The 22,467-nt window shown below is 42.7% G+C and overlaps 1 protein-coding gene across 1 annotated transcript in view; it reads left to right on the forward strand.

The window, feature by feature from the left end:
- The window catches only part of PMFBP1 (polyamine modulated factor 1 binding protein 1), a 29,220-nt gene extending 8,057 nt beyond the window's left edge, over positions 1-21,163 (forward strand). Inside the window, exons 3-17 of the mRNA XM_023741865.1 lie at positions 2,231-2,401; positions 3,341-3,451; positions 5,347-5,473; positions 5,583-5,740; positions 7,703-7,922; positions 9,141-9,330; positions 9,507-9,660; positions 10,434-10,601; positions 10,879-11,016; positions 14,270-14,434; positions 15,003-15,170; positions 15,677-15,841; positions 16,678-16,802; positions 17,323-17,397; positions 20,132-21,163. Of these exons, the coding sequence (XP_023597633.1) occupies positions 2,231-2,401; positions 3,341-3,451; positions 5,347-5,473; positions 5,583-5,740; positions 7,703-7,922; positions 9,141-9,330; positions 9,507-9,660; positions 10,434-10,601; positions 10,879-11,016; positions 14,270-14,434; positions 15,003-15,170; positions 15,677-15,841; positions 16,678-16,802; positions 17,323-17,397; positions 20,132-20,450 (2,454 nt within the window). The 3' untranslated portion in view covers positions 20,451-21,163. The remainder of the gene's footprint in view (positions 1-2,230; positions 2,402-3,340; positions 3,452-5,346; positions 5,474-5,582; positions 5,741-7,702; positions 7,923-9,140; positions 9,331-9,506; positions 9,661-10,433; positions 10,602-10,878; positions 11,017-14,269; positions 14,435-15,002; positions 15,171-15,676; positions 15,842-16,677; positions 16,803-17,322; positions 17,398-20,131) is intronic.
- The last annotated feature ends 1,304 nt before the right edge of the window (positions 21,164-22,467 follow it).

Genomic DNA, 22,467 nt, shown 5'->3' on the forward strand with positions numbered 1-22,467 from the left:
AATCTGGGGTGAAAAGGAGGAGTGTGCTGTTACAGTATAGGGAGAGCAACTAGGGTCACATAGCAATGTATGTAAAAATTTTTGTATGAGAGACTAACTGGAATTGTAAACTTTCACTTAAAGCACAACAATAAAAAAAATTTTTGTGCTCTCATCATATTGATATGTGGACTATGCTACCCTAATAGAAGGAGTTGGAAACTTTTGTCTTTTTCTGTTCTCTGGAACTGTTTATATAACATAGAAACAGCGATTTTTTTTTTTAATATTACAGATAAAGCTAAGTTTTACCCATTACATAGCAGAGCAGTATACTCTACATCTTCTGCATTCTTGTATTTTTTCTTTTGCTGAAATAACTCCTTGTTAATTCTTTCAGAAACGGCTGTGGGTGTAAAATTTCTGAATATTTCTATATCTGAATAAGATTTATTTTGCCATCATCTTTGAATGCTAGTTTGGCTGTGTATAGAAACTTTCAAAAGCATCTTCTCTTAAGTCTTTGAAGATATTGCTGCATTATCTTATACTATCCAGTATTTAAAAAGAGTTGTCAGATATCAATCTGTTTCTCATTCTTTGTAGATACCCTATTTTGTTTCTTTGAGCTCTGGAGGTTTTAGACTCTGGGTGGTTTTAGTTTGCTTTTCATTAAGACTTTCAATACTTAATGGACCCTTTTAATCTGAATACTTACATTCTTCTTCAGTTCAGGGAATTTTTCTTCTATTACTTTTAAATTAATTCCTATTTTTCATCCTGTAGTATTAAAAAGATATCAGAACCTGTAGATCTCTTCTTCCTGTTTCTTAACTTTCTATTACACTTCCTATTCCTTTGCTCTTTTATACACTAAATTATATAATTATGGTCAATTTTAGACTTCTGATTGGCCTTCCTACAGCATGCCCATGGGCAGCTTTCATGCTCAGTGAACACAAACTAATTCTAACTTTGCCTGAAAAAGAGCAGTTAGGGAGGCAAGTTTAATAGGGAAAGGAACTACCTTCCAAACTAGAATGTAAAATGTAAATGAATGAACTTTTTGCTCCTGTTTGACTGTATCAGTCTGCCCCATTATTGGTTCAGACCAATGAGAGAGTAGTAACCTTCGTGCATGATTTCAGATGATCCAGGGAAAGATTTAAAACAAAACAACAAAAAGAACCCCTATGTTTTAGGAAAACAGGCATACTCATATATTATTGAAGAGGGTATCACTTGGTAAAATCACTTTGAAGGGCAATTATGCAATATTTATCAAAATTTTAAATATCCTTTGTTCTAGCAGTTGTACTTCTATGAATTTAATCTACACATATACCAGAATAGGTACTCAAAGGTTTATGTACAAAAATATTTGTTTCAACTTTGTTTCAGCAAAATCCTAGAAATAACCTACATGTCCATCAGCTGGGAACTGGATAAACATATTTAAAAGCGATTAAAAAGGGCAATATAGAAGCACATGTGCTCTAACATGGATAGATCTCTAAGACATCTTGTTGAGTGAAAAAAAAAATCAAGTTTTATGCTTTAAAAAGACTATAATATTATATGTGTTCTACAGATATATTTCCATGTATGTAAAAGTATAGATAAAGTTCTAGAATGATATGCACAAATTGTTATCACTGGAGAACAGAGCAGAGACTAGGATTAGAGGTGGTAGTCAAAGATATTTAGACTTACTTGTAATGTTACCACATTTTATAAAGTTAAGATATACATGTACTATTTGTATAATTTGAAATTATTTTTTTAAGAAAGAGTAAGATAGATCTATATGTAATAATATGGAAAATATCTAAAATAAATTGTCAAGGGAAAACAATGTTTAAAGTACTATGTAGAAGACTTTCATTTGTGTAGGAAAAGAAACTAAGGGGTTATATACATGTATCCTCAAATATGCATAAAATATCCCTGGAATGATACCCAAAAAATTGATAGCATCGACTGTCTTAGAGGAGGGGACCTGAGTTATAGAGGGTCAAGATAGAGGAAAACTTACTTTTGTGAACTGTTTTGTGAACTTGTGAACTGTCTGAACTTTTTATCATTAAGTATGCACTAGTTAAATTTTTTTCTTTTTTTAAGGAAATTATGATTCACAAATATGAATGTATACTTTTAGAATATAGGTCTAGAGATTTTCCATGCTCAAGGTATTCTGAAGTTAGGTCACAAATTATAAACAAAACCAATCTATTATTTTTAAATATCCCAGGAGCCCGAGAACAAGGGTGATCATCCAAAGGTGCGTATGTACTCTTCTCCCTGCATGATTCAAGACCATCAGGAGACCCTGAAACGACTGTCTGAAGTCTGGCAAAAGGTCTCTGAACAGGATGATCTAATTCAGGAACTTCGAAATAAACTGGCCTGCAGTAATGCTTTGGTAAGTGCTGTCTTCCAAAACACTTTTCCGAGAGACCCAAAATAAAGCCATGAGGAAAGGAAGGGAAAAGAGTCACCTAAATTAATCTCTTTTACCAAGACTCGTGAAATTTCTTATACTATACCTTATTTTAAAAAAAAACTCTGATCATAATGTAGAAGTAAATATATAGTAAATTATCAGTAATACCCTGAATGAAGTGAGGGAGGGGGAGAATAAGTGGAGAGGAGATTTTCACTTAGTTTAGATGCTCAGATTTTGTTTGAATTATTTTCAACAAACAATAAAAATTTCATGTTTTTTTAATTTTCAGAAAAAGTTACATACACACTCATCCACTCCATAAGAAACTTCCTTCTTTAATTCTTGAATCTTGAATACTGTCCTTTGAGAATTACCATATTTTTACTCAAGTAACACGCGCCTTCTACATTTATTTGCCAACTGCTCCCTCGCTGCTTTTGCCCAAGAGGTATTTTCATAAGTGCCCACTATGCTAATTTTTTTACATGTTGCTGTAAAAAAAAAAATTAGTATAGCATGCTTACAAAAATACCTCGCAGCGGGGCAGGGAGTAGTTGGTAAACAAACATAGAAGGCGCACATTATTTGTGTAAAAATATGGTACTTCCATCTTTCCATCATAGCCTCCAACGAATCTTCTCCTGCCTCATAAACTAGACCACACAGAGTTCAGGAGAGAGTACAAAATGTGGCTACTGACAACTCTAGATAAATCATTCTCATGCCTTAGTGAACCTTGATATAAAATTGAGGACATAATTCCTTCTCCCTATCAACCCCACAGGAGGTGTGTGAAGAATTGTGTAATGCTATAACAAACTTTGAGCTTTAAAGAGGAACACCCTGCAGAAATAGTAGTAGTAATAAACACGTTACGTTGATAATTCAGCATGACTGACCTGTGTTCGGTTCCAGGTTTTGGAGCGTGAAGAGTCTTTGATAAAATTACAAGCAGACTTTGTTTCCTATAAAGCCACCCACAGACATCCTCCTTGCTCTTCAGAAGACTGTGAAGATATGAAAAAGGTGGCCAACTTTTGCTTATTTGTTCCTAGTGGAGTAAGGCAGAGCTGGGTTTGATTTTGAGATTTCCTGCTTACGATCTGTGTGACCTTGGCTGGCACTGTCACATTATATGCGATATATAATGTATGCTAAGTCCTGAATAGGAGGAGCCCTGGTGGCACAGTGGTTAAGCACTGGGCTGCTAACTGAAAGGTTGGCCGTTTGAACACACCAGCCCCTCTGCAGGAGAAAGATGTGGCAGTCTGCTTCTGTAAAAATTTACAGCCTAGGAAACCCTATAGGGGCTTCCAAGCCAAACCCTACTCTGTCCTATAGGGTCGCTATGAGTTGGATCGACTTGATGGCAATGGGTTTGGGTTTTGTTTTTTTAAGTCCCAAATAGTTTGTCTGGCAGCATTAGATTTTAGAACTGAGTGTTAGAAGTGCATGTATCTCCTTTCACCTAATGCACAATAAAAAATTTTTTAAAAAAGAAATATAAACACACACAAAAAAAGAAGTGCATGTATCTCTTAACCCACTTTCAACAGTACACTTAAACAAGGTAGAAACTCCTGTTGACTAGCTAGATTCCAAAGGACCATCCAACCTTCTGGTTTCTGGTTGGAGTTGAAAAGTAGCAAATTTATGAAACAGTGTATAATTTAATACCTCCCCCCCCCTTTTTTTGAAAACTCTATGCTTGAAAAATTCTAAGCAATCTCAAATGTTGATTCTAATCATGAATAAGCATTTAGATGATGTAAACAAATGGTAAGATTTGACGAACCAATAGTCAAAACTCTGAATGTAGGTCAAGTTCCATCCTAGGTGAGGTCCTGTCTTAAGTAAGTCATGCCTGTAACTTAAGGACAGGGCAAAGCCAACCACATGGATCCTGCTGTGGGCAGATGGTGGCATGCCTGCATGCTCCAAGATGTGATACTGAAATATGGCCAAAGGGGGATGGCAGAGGGACCAAATGAAACATATAAGCTCCCCAAGGGTTCTTCTAATGAGTTAATGGCCCCAGAAAGTTTGGATGAATGAGGGATCACTATTGACTTTGTGGTTCCTCCTTGGACCTCTGTCAATATTTACTTTAAAGGTCAGCTCCACATCCCGACCTACAGCAAGATCTCATAACACTCAATTTTTAAAAATCATACAGACCTCTCCAAGAACCAGAATACACCTTCCCCAGCTATTTTATATTTGCTATCCAAAGCCTTCATGTTACCTGATGTTCTATTAGAAATTAGACTATCCATGTCACAGTTTACTTCAGCAGTCTTCTCCACCCCTAAATTGGAACAGCTGGCATGGAGCTTTGATTCCCTGCAGGGCTCACACATGGGCCTATGGTGATTACTCTGTATTTCTCCAGCTGTCACCTCCTGTCTTCATGCTGCAGCCCTCCTCCGCTTCAACTCTGAAATTATGAAAATAACACTCCCCAGCATCCCTTAATGCCCAGGCAACTAATTGTTCCTCCTCATTCACATGTTTCTGCCTTCTCTTGATTAAAGCCCATTCCCCTCTCCTTCAGCGTAGAAGCCAAAGTTCTAGCCAAGGGACCATAAGCCCTATGTGATCTCACTACCAACTACCTCCCTAATCTCCTCCTACTCTACCGTGGAAGAAAAGGCCTGGCAATCTGCTTCCACTAAGATCACAGCCAAGAAAACCCTATAGAGCAGTAACACATGTAACATATGCAGTCGCCATGAGTCTGGATCGATTCAAGCAACGAACAACAACAACAGCAGTCACTCCCCATTCGTCCCTTCCCCAGACCCTGCAACCACTAATCTATTTTCTGTCCCCATGGATTTGCCTATTCCGGACATTGGACATTTTGGAAAAGGTTCTTCCCCCATGTCCTCATCCTGCCCTGCCCTTCTTTCATCTGCCAGATACTGAAGCACCTGCAGGAGCAGAAAGACAGCCAGTGCCTGCATGTGGAGGAGTACCAGAACCTTGTGAAGGACTTGAGAATGGAGCTAGAAGTGGTGTCAGAACAGAAGAAGAACATCATGAAGGGTAAGCCACAGTTGGTAGGTCACATGGGGGGAACCATAAGGAAGCTGAGCCCTCCTCTGAGCTAGGAGGGGTTCAGAGGAGGGCAGCGCTCTGTCTCATCCCATTGTAGACATGATGAAGCTAGAGCTGGAACTGCACGCGCTACGGGAGGAGACATCTGCCCAGATAGAGAGGAAGGATAAGGAGGCCTCCCACCTGCAATGGCGACTGCAGGAGATGGAGTGGCGGTTCTGTGAGATCCAACAGTTTGCTTCAGAGAAAGACAGGGTGAGGCAAGGAGCAGTCTGGTGGGAGCCCCAATAGGGGCAGGTGTGAGGCCTAAGGGCCGTGCCTGGAGAAAAGCCCACACTGCAGTCTCCAGCCACTGTGATTGCTTTGGGAGCATCAACACATGCCCATGAGATGTGGCTTTCAGGCCCAGAGACAATCCTGAGCCCTTCTCTGGTATTTCTTACAGCATGAATCAATATGACTAGCCAGGACCCATAATAGAGATATTGACTCTTTACAAAAGAAGTTCGTCCCCAGCCCTGCAAGGTACCAAGAAAGTTTGGGGCACATTTACTTGCATTGTCCCTTATATATTTTTTTCTTTTTTCTATAATGGAGGGAACTGCCATAAAATAATGTAGTAGTTTCTTAGCCTTACTAAGAATTTCAAGTGAATTTCAAGTTTTTTAATAACAAATATCTTATGAATATGCAAATCAGGTAGTTTGGAAATATTGATGGGGCTCTGTAGCATTTATCCTATAGTATTAACTTTTAGGAGTCCCTCAGTGGTGTAAAGAGCCCTGGTGATGCAGTGGTTAAGAGTTCAGCTACTAACCAAAAGATCAGCAGTTTGAATTCACCAGCCTCCCTGGAAACCCTATGGGGCGGTCCTAATCTGTCCTATAGTGTCGCTACGAGCTGGAATCGACTTGACTGCAACAGGTTTAGTTTTGTTTTGGTTTGGTTTGGTTTGAGTGGTGTAAACAATTAACACACTCAGCTGCTAACTACCCAGAGGCTCCTTGAAAAAGAGGCCTGGTGATCTACTTTCAAAAAATCAGCCATTGAAAAGTCTGTGGAGCACAGTTCTACTCTGACATGACACTCATGGGGTTGCCGTAAGCGAGAATCAACAGCAACTGGTTATACATGCCCTAGAAGATCTGTAGTTCCCTACATAAATCAAGTTCCTGAAGAAGCCTAGAAATGGACCAAGAACAGAAAGGTTATGAAACCAATGCAAGCTTTTGTAGTCAGTATAATTCCAGCTCTTAACTTTTATCAGAGCTATTCAAAATAATCTAATTGATTGATTAGCTGGTCATTAAAACCTCCTGCTTCAAGGTGTGAAGGAGATCCATCAGGCAAAACAGAGGCATTTGGAGGGATGATGACAAGAAGCAAGGCGTCTGGATAAACAGATGCAAGTCATTCATATATTCACTCAACAAGTATTTTTTGAGCACCTATGATGTGCCAAGCACTGTTCTAGGCACTAAGAATGTACGAAAACATACAGTATCCCTACTCTCCTAGAGCTTACATTTCAGTTGGGGGAGAGAGACAATAAACAAGTCAACAAAATTAGATTATAATATAATGTCAGGTATTGATAAATCCCTATGAAGAAAAATAACTCCGAGAAGGGGATGGAGTGAGTAGTCTGGTGGCTGTTTTATAGAGAGTGATCAGGGAAAGCCTCTCAAATAAGGTAACATTTGGGCATAGATTTGAATGAAGTGAGGGAGCCACCCAGGCAAAGGTCTTGAGAAAGGATATTCCAGGCAGAGGGAATAGCAAGTACAAACACTCTATACCCTAAGCCTACTTAGTGTGTTCCAGGAGGCCAGTGTGTCTGAAGCAGGGGCGGAGTGGATGGTAGGAGGCGAGGTCAGACAGGTAGCCAAGGACCAGATTATGAGCATTCCAGGAGGCTGTTGTAAAACTTTGCTTTTTTCTGCGTGACATGGAAGCCACTGGAGGGTTCTGCCAGAGGAGTGAGAAGATCTGACTTGTACTTCTAAAGGACCCCTCTGGCTGTTCTGTTGAGAATAGCCTGGAAGGACACAGGGGTAGAGGCAGGGAGCACAGTTAGGAGGCTCTTGCAATGTCCAAGAGACAGATGAAGGTGGCTTGTACGCGGTTGGCTTAGACCACGGCTCAAGACAATTTCTAACTGATTTCACCATGCTGCCACTCAGGCCTTTATCAGCATTCACATTTTACTCCTCTCAGGCCCTCCAAGAGAACAACGAAAAGCTGCACAAGCTAGAGAAGGAACTAGCACAGACTTGGGATGCCCTCAAAAACAAGGAGATGGAGCTCCAGAAGCAGCAACTCATGACAACAGAACACAAACTGGATGCTAATCAGGACAACTGTGAGGCCCTGCGTGCAGAGTTCCAGAAGCTGAAGAACAGTCTTGAAGAGGCCAAACAGCAGCAGAAGTTGGCTGGTGAGGCTCCCAGCAAGCAGCTATCCCACCACACTTCTAACTCATTGAGTTAGAGGAGACCCTGTCTCTTTCTAAATTGCCACTATCCCCCCTACCCCCTCCCCCATTCCCGAATTTCTCACACCAAATCTTCTCTGGTCTTATCATATATCTCCCAGAGGTTATGACCTTCTTGAACTCCTTTACTCACCCTCAACCTCACCTCCTCTCTGAAGCCCCCACCACATAGCAGGTGCTGTGTTTGGGAAAATGAATTGCTGGATTCACACACCCCACAGGAAGAATAGGGCTCTGTCCTTTGCTACTTTGCCCTACATTCCTTCATCACACAATTTGCTCTTACCTTCCCTGGTTTTTATTTCCCTCTCTCTCCTTTTTGCCTCTGAGCACATACTCTTCAGAGCTTGCACTGTGGATTGTGTACTCAACCCTCTGCTGAAACTGACTTCTCAGAGGGTCACCAATAACTTCTTGCCTTGGGTATAAGATTTCTTTTGGAGGTGATGAAAATATTCTGGAATTAGATAAGGATGATGATTGCTCAACTTTGTGAACCTATTGAAAAACGCCAAATTGTACACTAATCCACCCACTTACTCAACTCTTTCCCACCACTCCTCTTCACTTTCCTTTCCAATTAAACTGGCCTCTTTTCAGCCTCTTCCCAAAAACCTTCCCCACTCCCTCTACCACATGTTCATGCTTACAATTCTCCCACCTGGAATTTCCTTCCTCCTACTTCTTGTAAGGCTCAGCTCAACTTTTGTTCCTCCATAAGTCCATCTCCAGCTATTCTGGCACACACTGATCACTCTTCTTGAGTTTACAGTCATGTGAATTAAATATTACAGTGTTCTCTACACCAGGTGGGCCAGTTATAGCTCCCTCACTAGACTCTAAACTCTACAAGGGTCAGGACTGGTCACTGAGGACATAATGAGACACACAGGAGACACTGAGTAATTTCTACCAGTTTGTTTAATTTTGGTCAAGAAGCAGAACATGGCTGGGGGATAGTTGAAGAGAGATAATTTAATAGCACTCTTTAGGAGTGATAATGAAATAAAGAGAAATGAGGATAGACTGGGAATTGAAGTAGGTCAAAAAATGAAAGAACAGACTTTTGGGCCAGTCTTATTTGAGAGTCTGATCTATGAGAGTTTCACACATACTCTCTTCCCACATGCATAGGCCCCAGCTTGTCTCCTGTCTCTGCAGCTCAGCGAGCAGCCCAATATAAAGAACAGGCCTTTCTGGCTGAGAGCAAGCTGGAGGATTCCCAGAGGAAACTTCAAAGCTACATTACCCTGGACAGGCAGAAAGAAGATACCATCCAAGAACTACAGAAAGACCTTCAGAAGCAACAGAAGGAGTTCTTGATGGCTAAAGAACAACTAGCATCCAACAGGTACCACGGGCTCACACTTACAGAGAGGCCATGCCTTGTGAGCCAACCAGGGCCACCTATGGGCAGGTGCCCAGGAGTGGGATAGGAAGGACTCCCCATGGGGTCATCTCCACAGTCCCCAACACATGCACTAAAGTCCATCCTCCTGTTGCTTCTGGTTTGTTATTTTGTTTTAGGGAACAAATAGATGAGCTGACATCAGAACTCTCTGAGACAAAAAGGAAGTTTGAAATTTCAGACAAAGAAAAGAAGCAGCTGCAGAAGACAGTGGATGAGCTGGAAACGAAGCTGAATGACACCCTAGAGCGTATGAAACAGATTCAGCACCAGGTATGAAGGACAAGTAGGCAGCCAGTCCAAACATGTCCTCTGTCTAAGATTAAAATATACTGGGCTTTATTCAGGATGATGTCACCACCAATCCACTGCAAACTAATTGTCCAGAATTTGTGTTAGAATGCTAAGTCCGCCACTCAGCACCAGTTGTCACAACCAATAATAGGCATTTCCAAGGGTTAAGCTTAGAAGTAGGCAAATGACAATGTTGTTCTGTCTAAGATTTGAAAACTATCCTTGTTAGTCAATTTAAAGTCTTTGATGTGTGAATTATACTTTTTGTTCTTTTCTAAGTTTTTTTTAACTTTATTCAAAGAGTATTCTACGTGAAAAGATTTGGTGGGTAAGTGGGAGAGAAGGTTGATGCCATAGGAATTAGATCTATAAGTAAAATAAATTGGCTCACTTACTTTGGACATGTTATCAGAAGGGACTAGTCCCTGGAGAAGGACATCATGCTTGGTAGACAGTCAGCGAAAGAGAGGAACACCCTCAACAAGATGCATTGACACAGTGGCTGCAACAGCAGGCTCAAACATAGCAACAATTTTGAGGATGGCGCAGGACTGGGCAATGTTTCATTCTGTTGTACATAGGGTTGCTATGAGTCAGAACCAACTTGACAGCACCTAACGACAATAACAACATATAACAATGGAGTTATCCTCATGTTTATTTCAGCCACTCCCTGTGTGCAATTGTTTGTATTTTTTCCCATATATAGTATAATCTAAGACTATCTTCCAACCCAGTCTTTATTTTCTCAGAACAAAGAGCAAGCCTCCACCAAAGACAATCTAGAAGATGAGCTTCAGGAGGTAAAAAGGTTACTGGAGGAGAAACGGCTGCAGTTGAAAAAGAGCAAAGAACAGGAGAAAATGCTGGAGCAAGAACTTGAGGCATTCCGACAGGAAGAAAGAAAGAGAGAAAAGATGGTGAGAAAGAGAATCTGGGGAGAGTCAGGGTCATGAACCCAGGGGCAACATGAACCTAGCCAGGCCTCAAGGGATGCAGAAGCCTTGGGTGCTCAGACCGCAGAAGAGAAGGGAGGGCATTTGTGAGAAAGCCTAAAAGGTGAGTGAGGAGAAGACAGAAGGCCTAAGATTCTACAGGGTGAAGAATGGAACCCTGAGTGTGGGGAGGAGTGGAGCTTTTATAGGAGCCTGCAGATAACAACTCTTTTCTGGACTTTGTTCTTTAATGGGGGAGCAGTCTAAGGACAACTTGAGGAAGCTGCAGGAGGAAAATGAAAATCTCCGAGCAGAGCTGGTGCATTATTCTACACAACTAGATACCTCTGTCAGCAAACACAACAGCACCCAACAAATGGTCCAAGAGCTGAATAAAGAGGTGAGTAGATAGGAACCCCAGGGGGTAAAAAACTTGAGTCCTGTGACCCTTGTCCTGAACCTGCATCTATCTCTCTTCCACCACAGAAATGCAACTCACCGCCCAGCCAGCTATGCCTCCTGTGGTGCTGAGCTAAAAATACGTTTCTTTCACATGTTTTAAAGAAACCAAGAAGGTTTTCTTTAGCGTCTTGTGGAGCCCTCAAACCACCTGGGCTTTGGCATCAACCCTTCCAATGTCAAATGTTAGACCAGAGTTGAGTGAGTCAGTTGTTCAAGGCAATTTTCTAGGGAATACTTCCAAAACTAGTCCTAAAGCACAAAAAAAAAAAGGATTGAAGAAGAGATGGTTATTTTTCATTACAGAAGTAAGGACGACAGAGTGAATGGATCTGATCTATGCTAGGCACTGTGCTTAAATTCAGTTATCATTTATTGACTGTCTACTTAAGTCCTTTATATGCCTGCCATCTGCTTACTCCCAACAAGATACATATTACTGTGACAACCTCCGTTTACAGATGGAAGAATGACTGAGGCCCAAAGTCACTAATTAGTGATGGCATAAACCAGGATTTGAACTTGGATCATCTGGCTGTAATGCTTGCCCTCTTTCCCCTTCATCATGAACAACAATACTTTCCGCAGCTGAATACAAGCCATTTTTCTGGGCAAGAAACAAATATAGCAGCTTGGTAGATGGTCTCTTGATTACAAATAAGAGAACAAGCAACTCTGATTCTTTTGTAATGTAAAAAAAAAAAAAAAAAGATCTTAAAATAGTATGATTATACTAAGGAGCCCTGGTGGTGTAATCGTTAAGCACTTGGCTACTAACTGAAAGGCTGGTAGTTTGAATCCACTGGAGGTTCTACAGGAGAAAAGACCTGGAGATCTGCTCCCATAAAGAGTACAGCCTAGGAAACCCCAGGGGCAGTTCTACTCTGTCATATAAGGTCATTATGAATCTAAAGCGACTTGACTGCATACAACAACAACAATAACAACAACATACTAAGCATAAGGACAGCGCAGCCCAGTAAACTTTCTGCAATTATGGAAAAGTTCTATATCTGAGTTCTCCAATACAGTAGCCACTAGCCACATGTGGCTATTGAGTGCTTGGAATGTGGTTTACTATGACTAAGGAACTAAATGTATAATTTTAATTAACATTAAATAATTATAATTTTATTTAAATGTAAGAAACCATATGTGGCTAGTGGCTACTATATTAGATAGCACAGGTCTAAGGAACTGATATTTCTGTAGTTTTGTTCTCCAGAAATACAAATTTCTGTATTAGTGTGATCCAGAGTTGAGGTCTGAGTCCCTCAGATCCTTCCTGAATATAAGGAATACTAAAGTATTTATTATGGGCCTATTGTCACATTTGCCAAAATAAATATAGCCATGTAAAAGTGGAAATAAAAGCATTAATTTCAGAATTCCATTGATGGGATTTCCTCAAAGGGGAGGGGAAAATTATTGGTAAGTTTTTACATTTTTAAACTATAACTGACTAATGTATGGAAATGTACTGTGAGGGAGGAGTAGGTGTGGAAGTAAGGAGACCAATTAGGAGGCTACTGCATTCCACACTAGAGTGGTATCAGTGAAGATGGAAGTGAGGAAATTCAGGGCATAATTTAACAGCAGGATTGACCAGAATAGCTGATGGAATGGACGTGAAAGAAAGAGTGGAATCAAGAATGGCTTAGTGGAATTCACCTATAAAACCATCTAGACCTAATGCCTTTGGCTGATGAGGGAGTAGATCTTTTATTAGAATTTTTATTAGAACTCCTGATTCTGTAGTTTATATATATATACATATATATTTTTAAGTATCTTTCTCTCCAAGCTAAATTAGAATAAATTTAGAGAAATTTAGAATAAAGCATCCATTTTAGCTTCTAACATTATGATTTTCTTCACCACCCTTCTGTTTAGTATCCCACCTCCACAGTGAGGCCACCACTTATCAAGAACCTACAGTGAATTCTAGTTTCTCAAATGACTCCCCAGTTGACTCTATGTTTTTCAGCAATCCCCAGAAAAGATGCACTTCTATTTCTAGAAGACCAAATTATTTCAACCTTAGGAATAGTTTTACTCCTACGGCATGGAAAATGTAGGGTCAGAAGTCCAATCTAACATTTTTCATCTCACTTATTCCTGGGGTCAAAGAAACTCAAATGCCCATCTAAAAAAGTAATAACTTCACGCACTGAGAAGTTACTAGGGAAAAAGCAATAAAACCCCAAAAAATTGTGTGTCTGTGTGTGTGGCCACATGAGGATGCAGGTGTTCTTCGGCCATACCAAAGAACAGAAGCCTAAGGTCTCCCTCCTGCTTCCAGACGTAAAAATAGATCCCTGTTCTGTACTGAAGTATATAACAAGATAACTAGTTACTCAGCATATTCATGATAATAACTCAGTTATATAGTGACTTATGCCTTAAAAGCCCTTTTTACATACATCAATCTCATTTGATCATTACCAGAACTCTGTGAAGGAGTTGAAATTATCCCAGTTCACAGATGAGTAAACTGAGGCTCAGAGAAATTAAGTAAATGACAGAACTAGGATCTCAACCCAGATCCTCTAACTCCAGATCTCAATTCCCTTTTAATTATACCATGAATCCTTATTGCTAAGTGTAAGACACAGACTTAAGATTTTAAACACACTTAAATTCCAAAAAGGTGTATTTAATTCAAAGCTAATTTATTCAGTTCATCCCTAACTCCAAACATTGCTCAATGCAATGTTTCATTCAGTCCCCAAAAAGTCATTTAGTATTTACTGAGCACCTATTATGTGCCATGCCCTGAGTGATAGGTGGTGGGAATACAGCAATGAACAAAACGCGCATGGTCCCTGCTTTCATGGCACATCAGTCTAGCAAATTATGTTAGGAACTAAGTGCAGCATAAAACGCACAAATGAAATGTTGCATCCATCTCCTGACCTAAAATTGGATTCCAGATCTTTATGAAAGGCTGCAGAGTTCAGTACTCCTTGTACTGGGGAACATGCTAACTAGAAGTGGAAAGGTGGGGGAGGGGTATACAGAAGTACCTGGAAATGGCAGCTCTCCTTTGACAACAAACAGTAAGGTGAAAATGTGGGGGTTATAACTGACTGTTCTGCAGGTTAGTGCAGAGAGAACATAGCCCAGGTCTTGTCTGTCTGCTATAGACACAGAGATGCCTCCACGGCCTGACAGTGACATTTCCCTCCCTAAAGATAGCCCAGCAGAAGGAGGCCATAATGAATCTGCAGGCCCAGCTGGACAAGGCTGAGCAGAAAGAAAAGCATTGTCTCCAGAGCATGGTCAGTAAGGAGGCCTATGAGGAGTTATCCCGGAAGGCAACCACCTGCCAAGAGGACCTGACTCAAGCCCTGGAGAAGGTGGGGCCGCATCCTCTCACCACTGGGCTGTTCTGCAGAAAAATGTCAGGGTAGTGTCAGAGGGCAGTTAGCAGTGTCCTGCCCAACCGGCTGTCATCAGGGCTGTCTCAAATCTACAAACTCTTGCATGAACTAGGGATTTCAGTCCAGAGAGGGCATGCTTCTTCATGAGCCTTTGGAGTGGGAGGGGGAAGATGGAGGCCAAATCTAACAAGTCTTTCTGCCCATGAGTACCTGAGGCCTGGATTGTTGAAGAATTCATGCCCATCCCTGTGCTCCAGAGTACCTACCTGGGCTAATCAATCACTAGGACTGAAAACTGTGTGTGTATATGTGTGTGTGTGTGTGTATGTGTGTGTGGGTAGGTGAGGGGACAATGATATGGGGGGGGTGTGGAACAGACCAGCCACTGTCACTTCCCACCTCTCTATGGGACACTAGGCTGTACCACCCTGGGCAAAGGATGGGGGGCGGGGTGGGGAGGACTAGAAACTTCTCCATTAAGGACTCAGCAGAGAGGGCCAAAGGGTTCTGGCTGTCACTCTCATGCCCTTGTCTTTACCGGAAGCTCAATCAAGCAGCCGCGGAGACAAAAGATCTGCACCGAAGCTTGACGCAGACCCAAGAGAGGAAAACTCAGCTGGAAGATGAAATCAGTGCTTATGAGGAAAGGATGAAAAAGCTCAATATGGAATTAAAAAAACTCCAGGGCTTCCACCAGCAGAGTGAGCTAGAGGTGAGGCCCTTCCTAGCCAGTTCTCATGGTTGCCTCTTTGACACAACTATTTACCACTAAGCCATTCCCTCTGGCTAACAGGCTCCCTCCACCCTCTTGCGTGTGTTGGGCAAAGGCAGTGAAGATCACAGGGTAGGGGTGCCCTCTGCTGGTAATTCGAAATAAAATACCCCCTAAAGATTGTCCCTAAGGAGCCCTGGTGGTGCAGCAGTTAAGTACTCAACTACTAAGCAAAAGGTCAGTGGTTTGAACCCACCAGCCACTCTGCAGAAGAAAGATGTGGCAGTCTGCTTCCATAAAGATTACAGCCCTGGAAACTCTATGGGTCAGTTCTACTCTGTCCTACAGGGTCACTATGAGTCAGAATTGACTCTATGGCAATGGGTTTGGTTTTTTTGGAAAGATTCTCCCAAGGTCAAGAAGGAACCCTCCAACCTTGCCATGAGTCCTCTGGGGTCCAGGGTGGCAAGGCAGGATCTCCCTCCTCACTTTGCATCCCTGAGCAGGTGCACGTCTTCGACAAGAAGCTGGAGGAGATGACCAGCCAGGTGCTGCAGTGGCAGAGGCAGCACAAGAATGACCTCAAGATGCTGGCAGCCAAAGAGGAGCAGCTTATGGGATTCCAGGTGGAAATGGCTGCTCTGAAAGAGAAGCTCCTTGAGGATGAGAAGGTGTGGGTGCTGCTCAGCTTCCGTGGCTTCCTCCAGCCCTTCTGATACATCGACCATCCGGATGCCCAACAGCCCTGGGAGGGAGTGGGGGGTACCTGGGAGCAGGGAAGGGACACCCCAACCCCATTGTATTCAGCACAAAGCAGGGCCTGGGTACTCTGGGCCACAACAGCTGTCTCAACACAATGATCTTCCTGTGGCTTTGTTGTTAGAGAGACATCCCGCAGAGCAAATGCCCAGGTCCAGAGAAGAAACTGATGCCGCCTCCCTGCCAGGTACATGAGCTTCCCCTGACAGATAATCCACTGGTCACTCCTCTCCAGAGTCCCTCTGACCCTTTCAGCAGCCATATAACCAGCAGTAAAATCTGCTAAGAGACCATCTGGGCATGCCTCCATCCCCAGCTCTCTGAGCAGTAAGGTTCAGAGCAGGAGGACATCTTGCGGTGGCTACAGGGCCTTTGTGCAAATGAGAAAAAGGCATGCCTTGCTCAAGATATTTGTCTTCCGTCTGTTAGAAAATTGGCTTAACATACTGCTTTTTTAGAACTAGCCACTTTAATGCCTTTAGCCTGAAAATCATTATTGTAAATGTACAAATCTACTGTCTCTTTGATATAAATGGTGCCTCCTCAGGGGTCACCTTCGTGTGGGATGCAACCTGCAAGAGCTGTGGGTGGAGGTCCTGGGGTGGCAACTCTAGCTCTGGCCTAGGGGATGGACAACAGAGTCTATTTTTCTCCTCCGAGCAGGAGAAAAGAGGCCTGATTGGGAGTAGGGAGGTGATGGACTTGTGCTTCCGGTCCCTTACCAGCTCTTTTTCTGCTTGCATCAAAGCCCTGCTGCGTGCCTCAGGAAGTCCTTAGATCCACCCCGCACTCTATGCCCAAAGAAAACTGTAGGCTCCACCGAGAGAATGATCAGATTATGACCAACGTGGAGCAATGGGCTAAAGAGCAGAAGTAAGTATAAGCAGAAAAGAAAGGTCCCACACCCTGGGCTGAGCTAGAGAACCACATATGTGACAGAGAAGTGTCACACACACATACACCCTACCCTCCGGGGAAATTGATCCAGTCTCAGCCCACACACAAGGGTTTGGAATAAGGAGAGGGGCTCAACTCTTTGAGCAGGTTTAGAAATCCCTGCTGACTTTGAAATGCACCAGTCCCCAAGATGGAAGGGATGCTTACCTATGGGTCACACTTCCTCTTCCCAACCTGGGATCCAGCTCACTGCCTGGATCCCTTGAACTCACCTGGAGATCAACTTGATTTTGCACAGGAGTTAAGTACAGAGTCTTATCAACCTCCAGGTGCTAAGGCTCTAGCCCTGAGGGCAGAATGCTCAGTAGGGGTCTAGGCCCAGCAGAAGCCAGTTGAGACCACCCAGTATCCCGTTCAACCAGCTTGTGCTCTTGCTCTCTTGCTCACAGGAGGCTAGGGAACTGGCTGCTCTTTTCTCTCGCGGATTTTCTTACAGGATCGCCAATGAGAAACTAGGAAGCAAGCTCCGTGAACAGGTCAAATATATCGCCAAACTGACTGGTGAAAAGGAGTAAGTTATCCCAAACCACCCTGGTTTCTTCTTGGGACCTAAGAGGAAGGTTCAGCAAGGAGCCAGGGCTAGTTTTGTTGTTGGATATGTGGTTCAGCAAGGATAGGCCTGGTACTTTGGAAAGCCCACCCAGCCCTAATTCTGTATCCAACTACATGACACTGGGCACGTCACTTTACCTCTTTGGGCCTTAGTTCCTCACCAACAATATGGAAGGGGTTTAATAGTCTCTGTGCCCCTTACCACTCTCACCTGCTGTGATTCTCAGAGGTCAACAATGCTACATAGGGACTAGGCACTAAAAGGCAGACTACATTAGTGAGGGTAGGGATAACTGCTATAACAAAAAGATCCCCAAATGAAGATGCAGAGAATTTTATCTCTTCACGGAACAGTCTCAGGTGAGCAGTCTGAGTTGATGCAGTTCCTCTGTTCCGTGTGGTCATTCAGGGGCCTAGATTCCTTTTACCTGATGCTCCACTCTTCCCTGTGGTCTTGCTTCAACTGCATAGTCAAAGCTGGGTCAGCTGGGAGTGAAGTATGGGAATGAGAGATGGAAGTTTGAGGATAGAGGTAAATGCATGAATTTAAAATTGAGATTCTGGAGGTGGTACAGTAACAAGCTCTAGGGAAGTACTTCCCAACCTTTTGTCAGAGCACATTTAGAAAATGGCCACACTTACATGGCACACTGGGATAGTCTAGAATGGGGTTTGCTCATGACAAAGTTGACCAACTAAAGGCTGCCCCAAACCCTGCCCCAATGACTGAGGACATCAGTATCTCAACACACCTGTAACCTATTCATGGCACCCAGTTGGAAAACTCTGTTCTAGACTTTTACCTTAGGAGGGGTGACCAGGTTGTGGTGGAAGATAAGATCACTGGAAGTGAGGAGGTCAAGGAACTGAGAGGTCAGGACATAGGGTGGACAGTCTATGGAATGCTGAAGGCCCTGAGGATGCTGACACAAGTGGCACCAGCGAGAGTGGCAGAGAGCCAGGGAATGAGAACAATGCTGGGACCCTACCTCCAGGCCTATTGGCAATTGGAGTGGCCATCACATGAGGGGCTACAGGGTTACAGGTGTCTTCAAAGCCACCAGGTTTGCTGAGTGCAAGAGGTAAAGCATGCCCAGAGAAGAGGTTGAGGATGAAATCTTTATCTGATTTACTCTAGAAAAGACCATGAACTTTTTCATTAGAACAGAAGCATTTTCTGGAAGAATTTAACTAGAAGAAAAAGTCTTTTTCTACTGTCATGTCTTCTTTCTTAGTCCCATGTGATATGTCAGAATCTTAAGATAGCAGAGAATGCTAGACTTTTTCTTATAGTGTGCCAAGTACCAGAAAGTCTGTTTCACACTCTTTAGTTTGCTTGAACCTCTTTCAAAGAAAACTATCTTTTAATAATAATGATAGCTCATTTATTCTTTACCATGTGCTAGACATTATTCTAAGTGCTTTACATGTATTAATTCATTGAATCCTCATCAGAGGTCATGAGTTTGGTGAAGTTATACTCCATAATCTCCATTTACAGAGGAGGACAGAGAGAAACTGAAAGCTAAATAACTACTCATGGTCTCACAACAAGTATGTGGCAGAGCCAGAATTCCAACCTGAGAAGTCTGACTCCAGAGCCCATTATCATCCACTGTGCTCTAAACTCTGGTTTGGGTGGAATATGACTATAGATACTAATTTACTGAGCCACAGGAAATGTGCTAAATTATCTTCCCTCTGTACTACATCGCAACATCTGTGCCCTCATCCATAAAATGAGGGTAAGTAATTCACCCAAGCTCCCAACAGAGCCAGGATCTCCTGTGCTCCCAACCCTTCAGCACAGGGAATCGGACAAAACGTGGACTTTGGCATCAGAACTAGGTGAAAGTGCTTCCGAGGCATGGCCGTAAGCAGCAACGACACATCAGAGTCGTGGTTCCTAATGGCTTTCTGGCTCTTCTGGTCAAATTTACATCATTTGTATAACTGGATCCTTATATTAACCCAAGCAGGCATGTCAGGCTTGACTGTCCCCATCTAATAGATAAGAAAACAGGCACAAAGGTGACGGAATCAGAAGTACTACTTCTGGGTCTACCCAACCCCAGGCCTGGGCCCCTTCCACTGGACGCACAAAGGCATCTGTTTCCACAGAACTTGTGTGAGGGCTTGTGTTTGTTTCCTAGGGCTGCCGTAACAAAATAATACAAATTGGGTGGCTTATGAGAACAGAAATTTATTGTCTCACAGTTCTAGAGGCTAGTAGTCCAAATTCAAGGCATCAGCAGGGCCACGTTCTCTCCAGAGGCTCTAGGGGAAGATCCTTCCTTGTCTCTCCCAGCTTCTGGCAGTCCTATGCATTCTTTGGCATGAAGATACATCTTCATATGGCTGTCTTTCCTCTGTCTGTCTCTGTGTCTTTTCTCTTTTATCAGGGCACCACTTAGATTGGACCCACCCTACTCCAGTAGAAGCTCATGTTAACCTAACTGATAACAACTTCAAAGACCCTATTTCCAAACAAGGTCACGTTCACAGGTACTAGGATTTAGGACTTCAACATATCTCTGGGTGACACCATTCAATCCATAACAGGGCCCCAGCTCTGAAAGGAATTGGGCACTCATGATCCTTTTTCCTGTGACACCTTTATGTGTCTTTCCAGCAGGGAAGCAAGCAGATAAAGCAGACCAAACACCCACCTGCCCTTCCCTCTCTTCCCACAGCCACCTCCACAATGTGATGGTGCATCTGCAGCAGGAAAACAAGAAGCTGAAGAGTGAGATACAGGAGAAGAAGCTGAACGTAGGGCAACCAAAATTATACAGCAAACCCCTTGGCTTCCTGAACAAAATGGAGCCCTTACAAAGGGAGAGGAAAGTGTGCGGGGCAATGGGCTGGAGGGGGATGCCCCAGGACTTGGGCCAAAGAATGGACAGCAAGTTAGTGGGGATGCCCCACTGCTCAGGTAGGTCCCCTACTTATCTTTTTCTACTGTCAATGTCTTTTCTTAGTCTCATGTGTCAAAAAATAACAAAAGCATGATATTATTTTTAAAAACATCACTGGATCGAGAATTCAAATAGGGAGAAGAAAGCAGGTCTTGCATGACCTCGAGTCATGTGCTTAGCTACTGTGGACTTCAAAGATAATGGCTTCCTCATATGCAGAGTGAGAAGCTGAATTAAGATACATTCTGATCTCTGATCTAAGAACCTTGGATGATACTCAAGCACCTCACACCTGAGACTTACCCCCAGCCCCAGTCCCTTTTGGGGAGTGTCAGTACAAGAGAACAGGCAGAATAGACATCTTCTTCCTGTTATGTGTTCTGGGAACCCCACAAGAGGACCTTGGTCCCCTACAGCCCGGTTGCACAGCTATGTTTCCTGCCATCTGTAAACTCCTTATTACCCCAGAGGGAAGAAGTCACCCCACAACAGAGTTGCCTGGTCAAGAGGCCAGTCCTTGAGGAATCACCATTAATTTCCCCTCAAATCAAAACTGTCATTTCCTCCCTGTTCCCTCAGGTTCCTCGTTTTGCTAGAACCAGCGCCTTGCCCTAAGCATCATTTCCACGCATGTTTTTCCAAAGGACAAGCGAGTTCCCATCTCTTTCTTTACCTGGATCGGCTCTTACAGAAATGTATCAGGGTCCCAGCCTACTTTGCAAGATGCTAACACTTTATTGAGATTTGTCCACTTCCTGCAGTGAAGTGAGCCTTGGAACCACACTATCATCTCCAGGCCCAAACTCTAAAATAAAGACATGAGCACAGCAGTCTCGGTGAGCTCCTGGTGCCTTGCAGACATCTCTGCCCCCTCAAGCACTCAGCAATGTGTTCATCTCTGTTTTCTCCAGATTCTAAGATACAGGTCCCTTTTACTCATATAGGGCAGCTATAACTCCCTATATTGCAAGCTTCTGGATTATCTGCATTTGTCTTTAAACCAACAAGAGATGATTAGCTCCTTTTTTCTTTCCACCTCTATCTGGAATTTTTTTAATTATAAAAACCTCAAGAATAAAAGTAATCCTGAGACCCAAATGAAAGGAAGAGAAGTAAGTGATGCATTTTCCAAATATGAGATGGAGAGATAGCCATCTGCTTTCTCCCTGGCCATCATATTCCACTCCTCCTTTTACAACTGTTTTTCCCCAGCCAGCTCAATACAAGTAAAATTCCATTATAACAAACTCCAAGGACAGCTAAACTATTTTATAGTAGGATTTTCTTAAACTGAGTACATGTCTACAAATTATATGTCTAGTGTAGGAAATTCAGAGAAATACATACTAGGGTAAAGTAAGAGAAAGAAAGGGAAGAGTTTTCATTTCGGGGGGGCGTAGGGAGAGTGGAGGAAGAAACAGCACTGGTTGTCAATGATTCTTAAATAGTCTTGCCTCCCAACTTGGCCAAATAAAAAACAAAAAAAAATTCACTGCTGATAGCAACATACTACATAGGATGCCCCCACCAGGACGTGGGAAGGGCAAGTTCTCCAGAAGTGCGGTGTAAGGAGGAAGTGACTGGTGTCTCTGGTAGTTTCGTTGTGATGGTTATTGTCTGTTTATCCTCTTTTGACGATGTTCTCCCTTTCGGTTTAGAATAAGGGTATATTTTCTAGAAAAAACAAATACTGAAGAATCTGATTCTAATGAAACTGCTTCCTAGTTCTAGTTAGTGGTCCATTTAGTCAAACAAAAGTTCTAATTGTACAGCCTACTAAGAAGGGATTTTATCTCTGTAATTTACAAAAAGGTTTCATGTATGTTGGTTCAAATGGCAATATCTGGATACTTCAAATGCTGTGCATTTTTACAAAGTTGTCTTGCAAATTTTTACAAAGTTGTCTTGTGGGGTAATGATACCAGAGCAAAGCAGGTAGTCAGTTATGGCAGAGCAATGGGGCAAGGAAGCCAGAAAAACATCCATGTCACCCAGCCTCTAGCTTGCAAGAGACAGGAAGAAGAGCAGGGAAACTGAGTGTTTAAGAAATAACCAAAGCAGAGAGTTCTCAAAAAGTGGTTTGAACAGTTTATATTAAAAACAAATGGCTA

Source organism: Trichechus manatus, unplaced genomic scaffold (genome assembly GCF_000243295.1).
Source record: "Trichechus manatus latirostris isolate Lorelei unplaced genomic scaffold, TriManLat1.0 scaffold00194, whole genome shotgun sequence".
Taxonomy (NCBI): domain Eukaryota; kingdom Metazoa; phylum Chordata; class Mammalia; order Sirenia; family Trichechidae; genus Trichechus; species Trichechus manatus.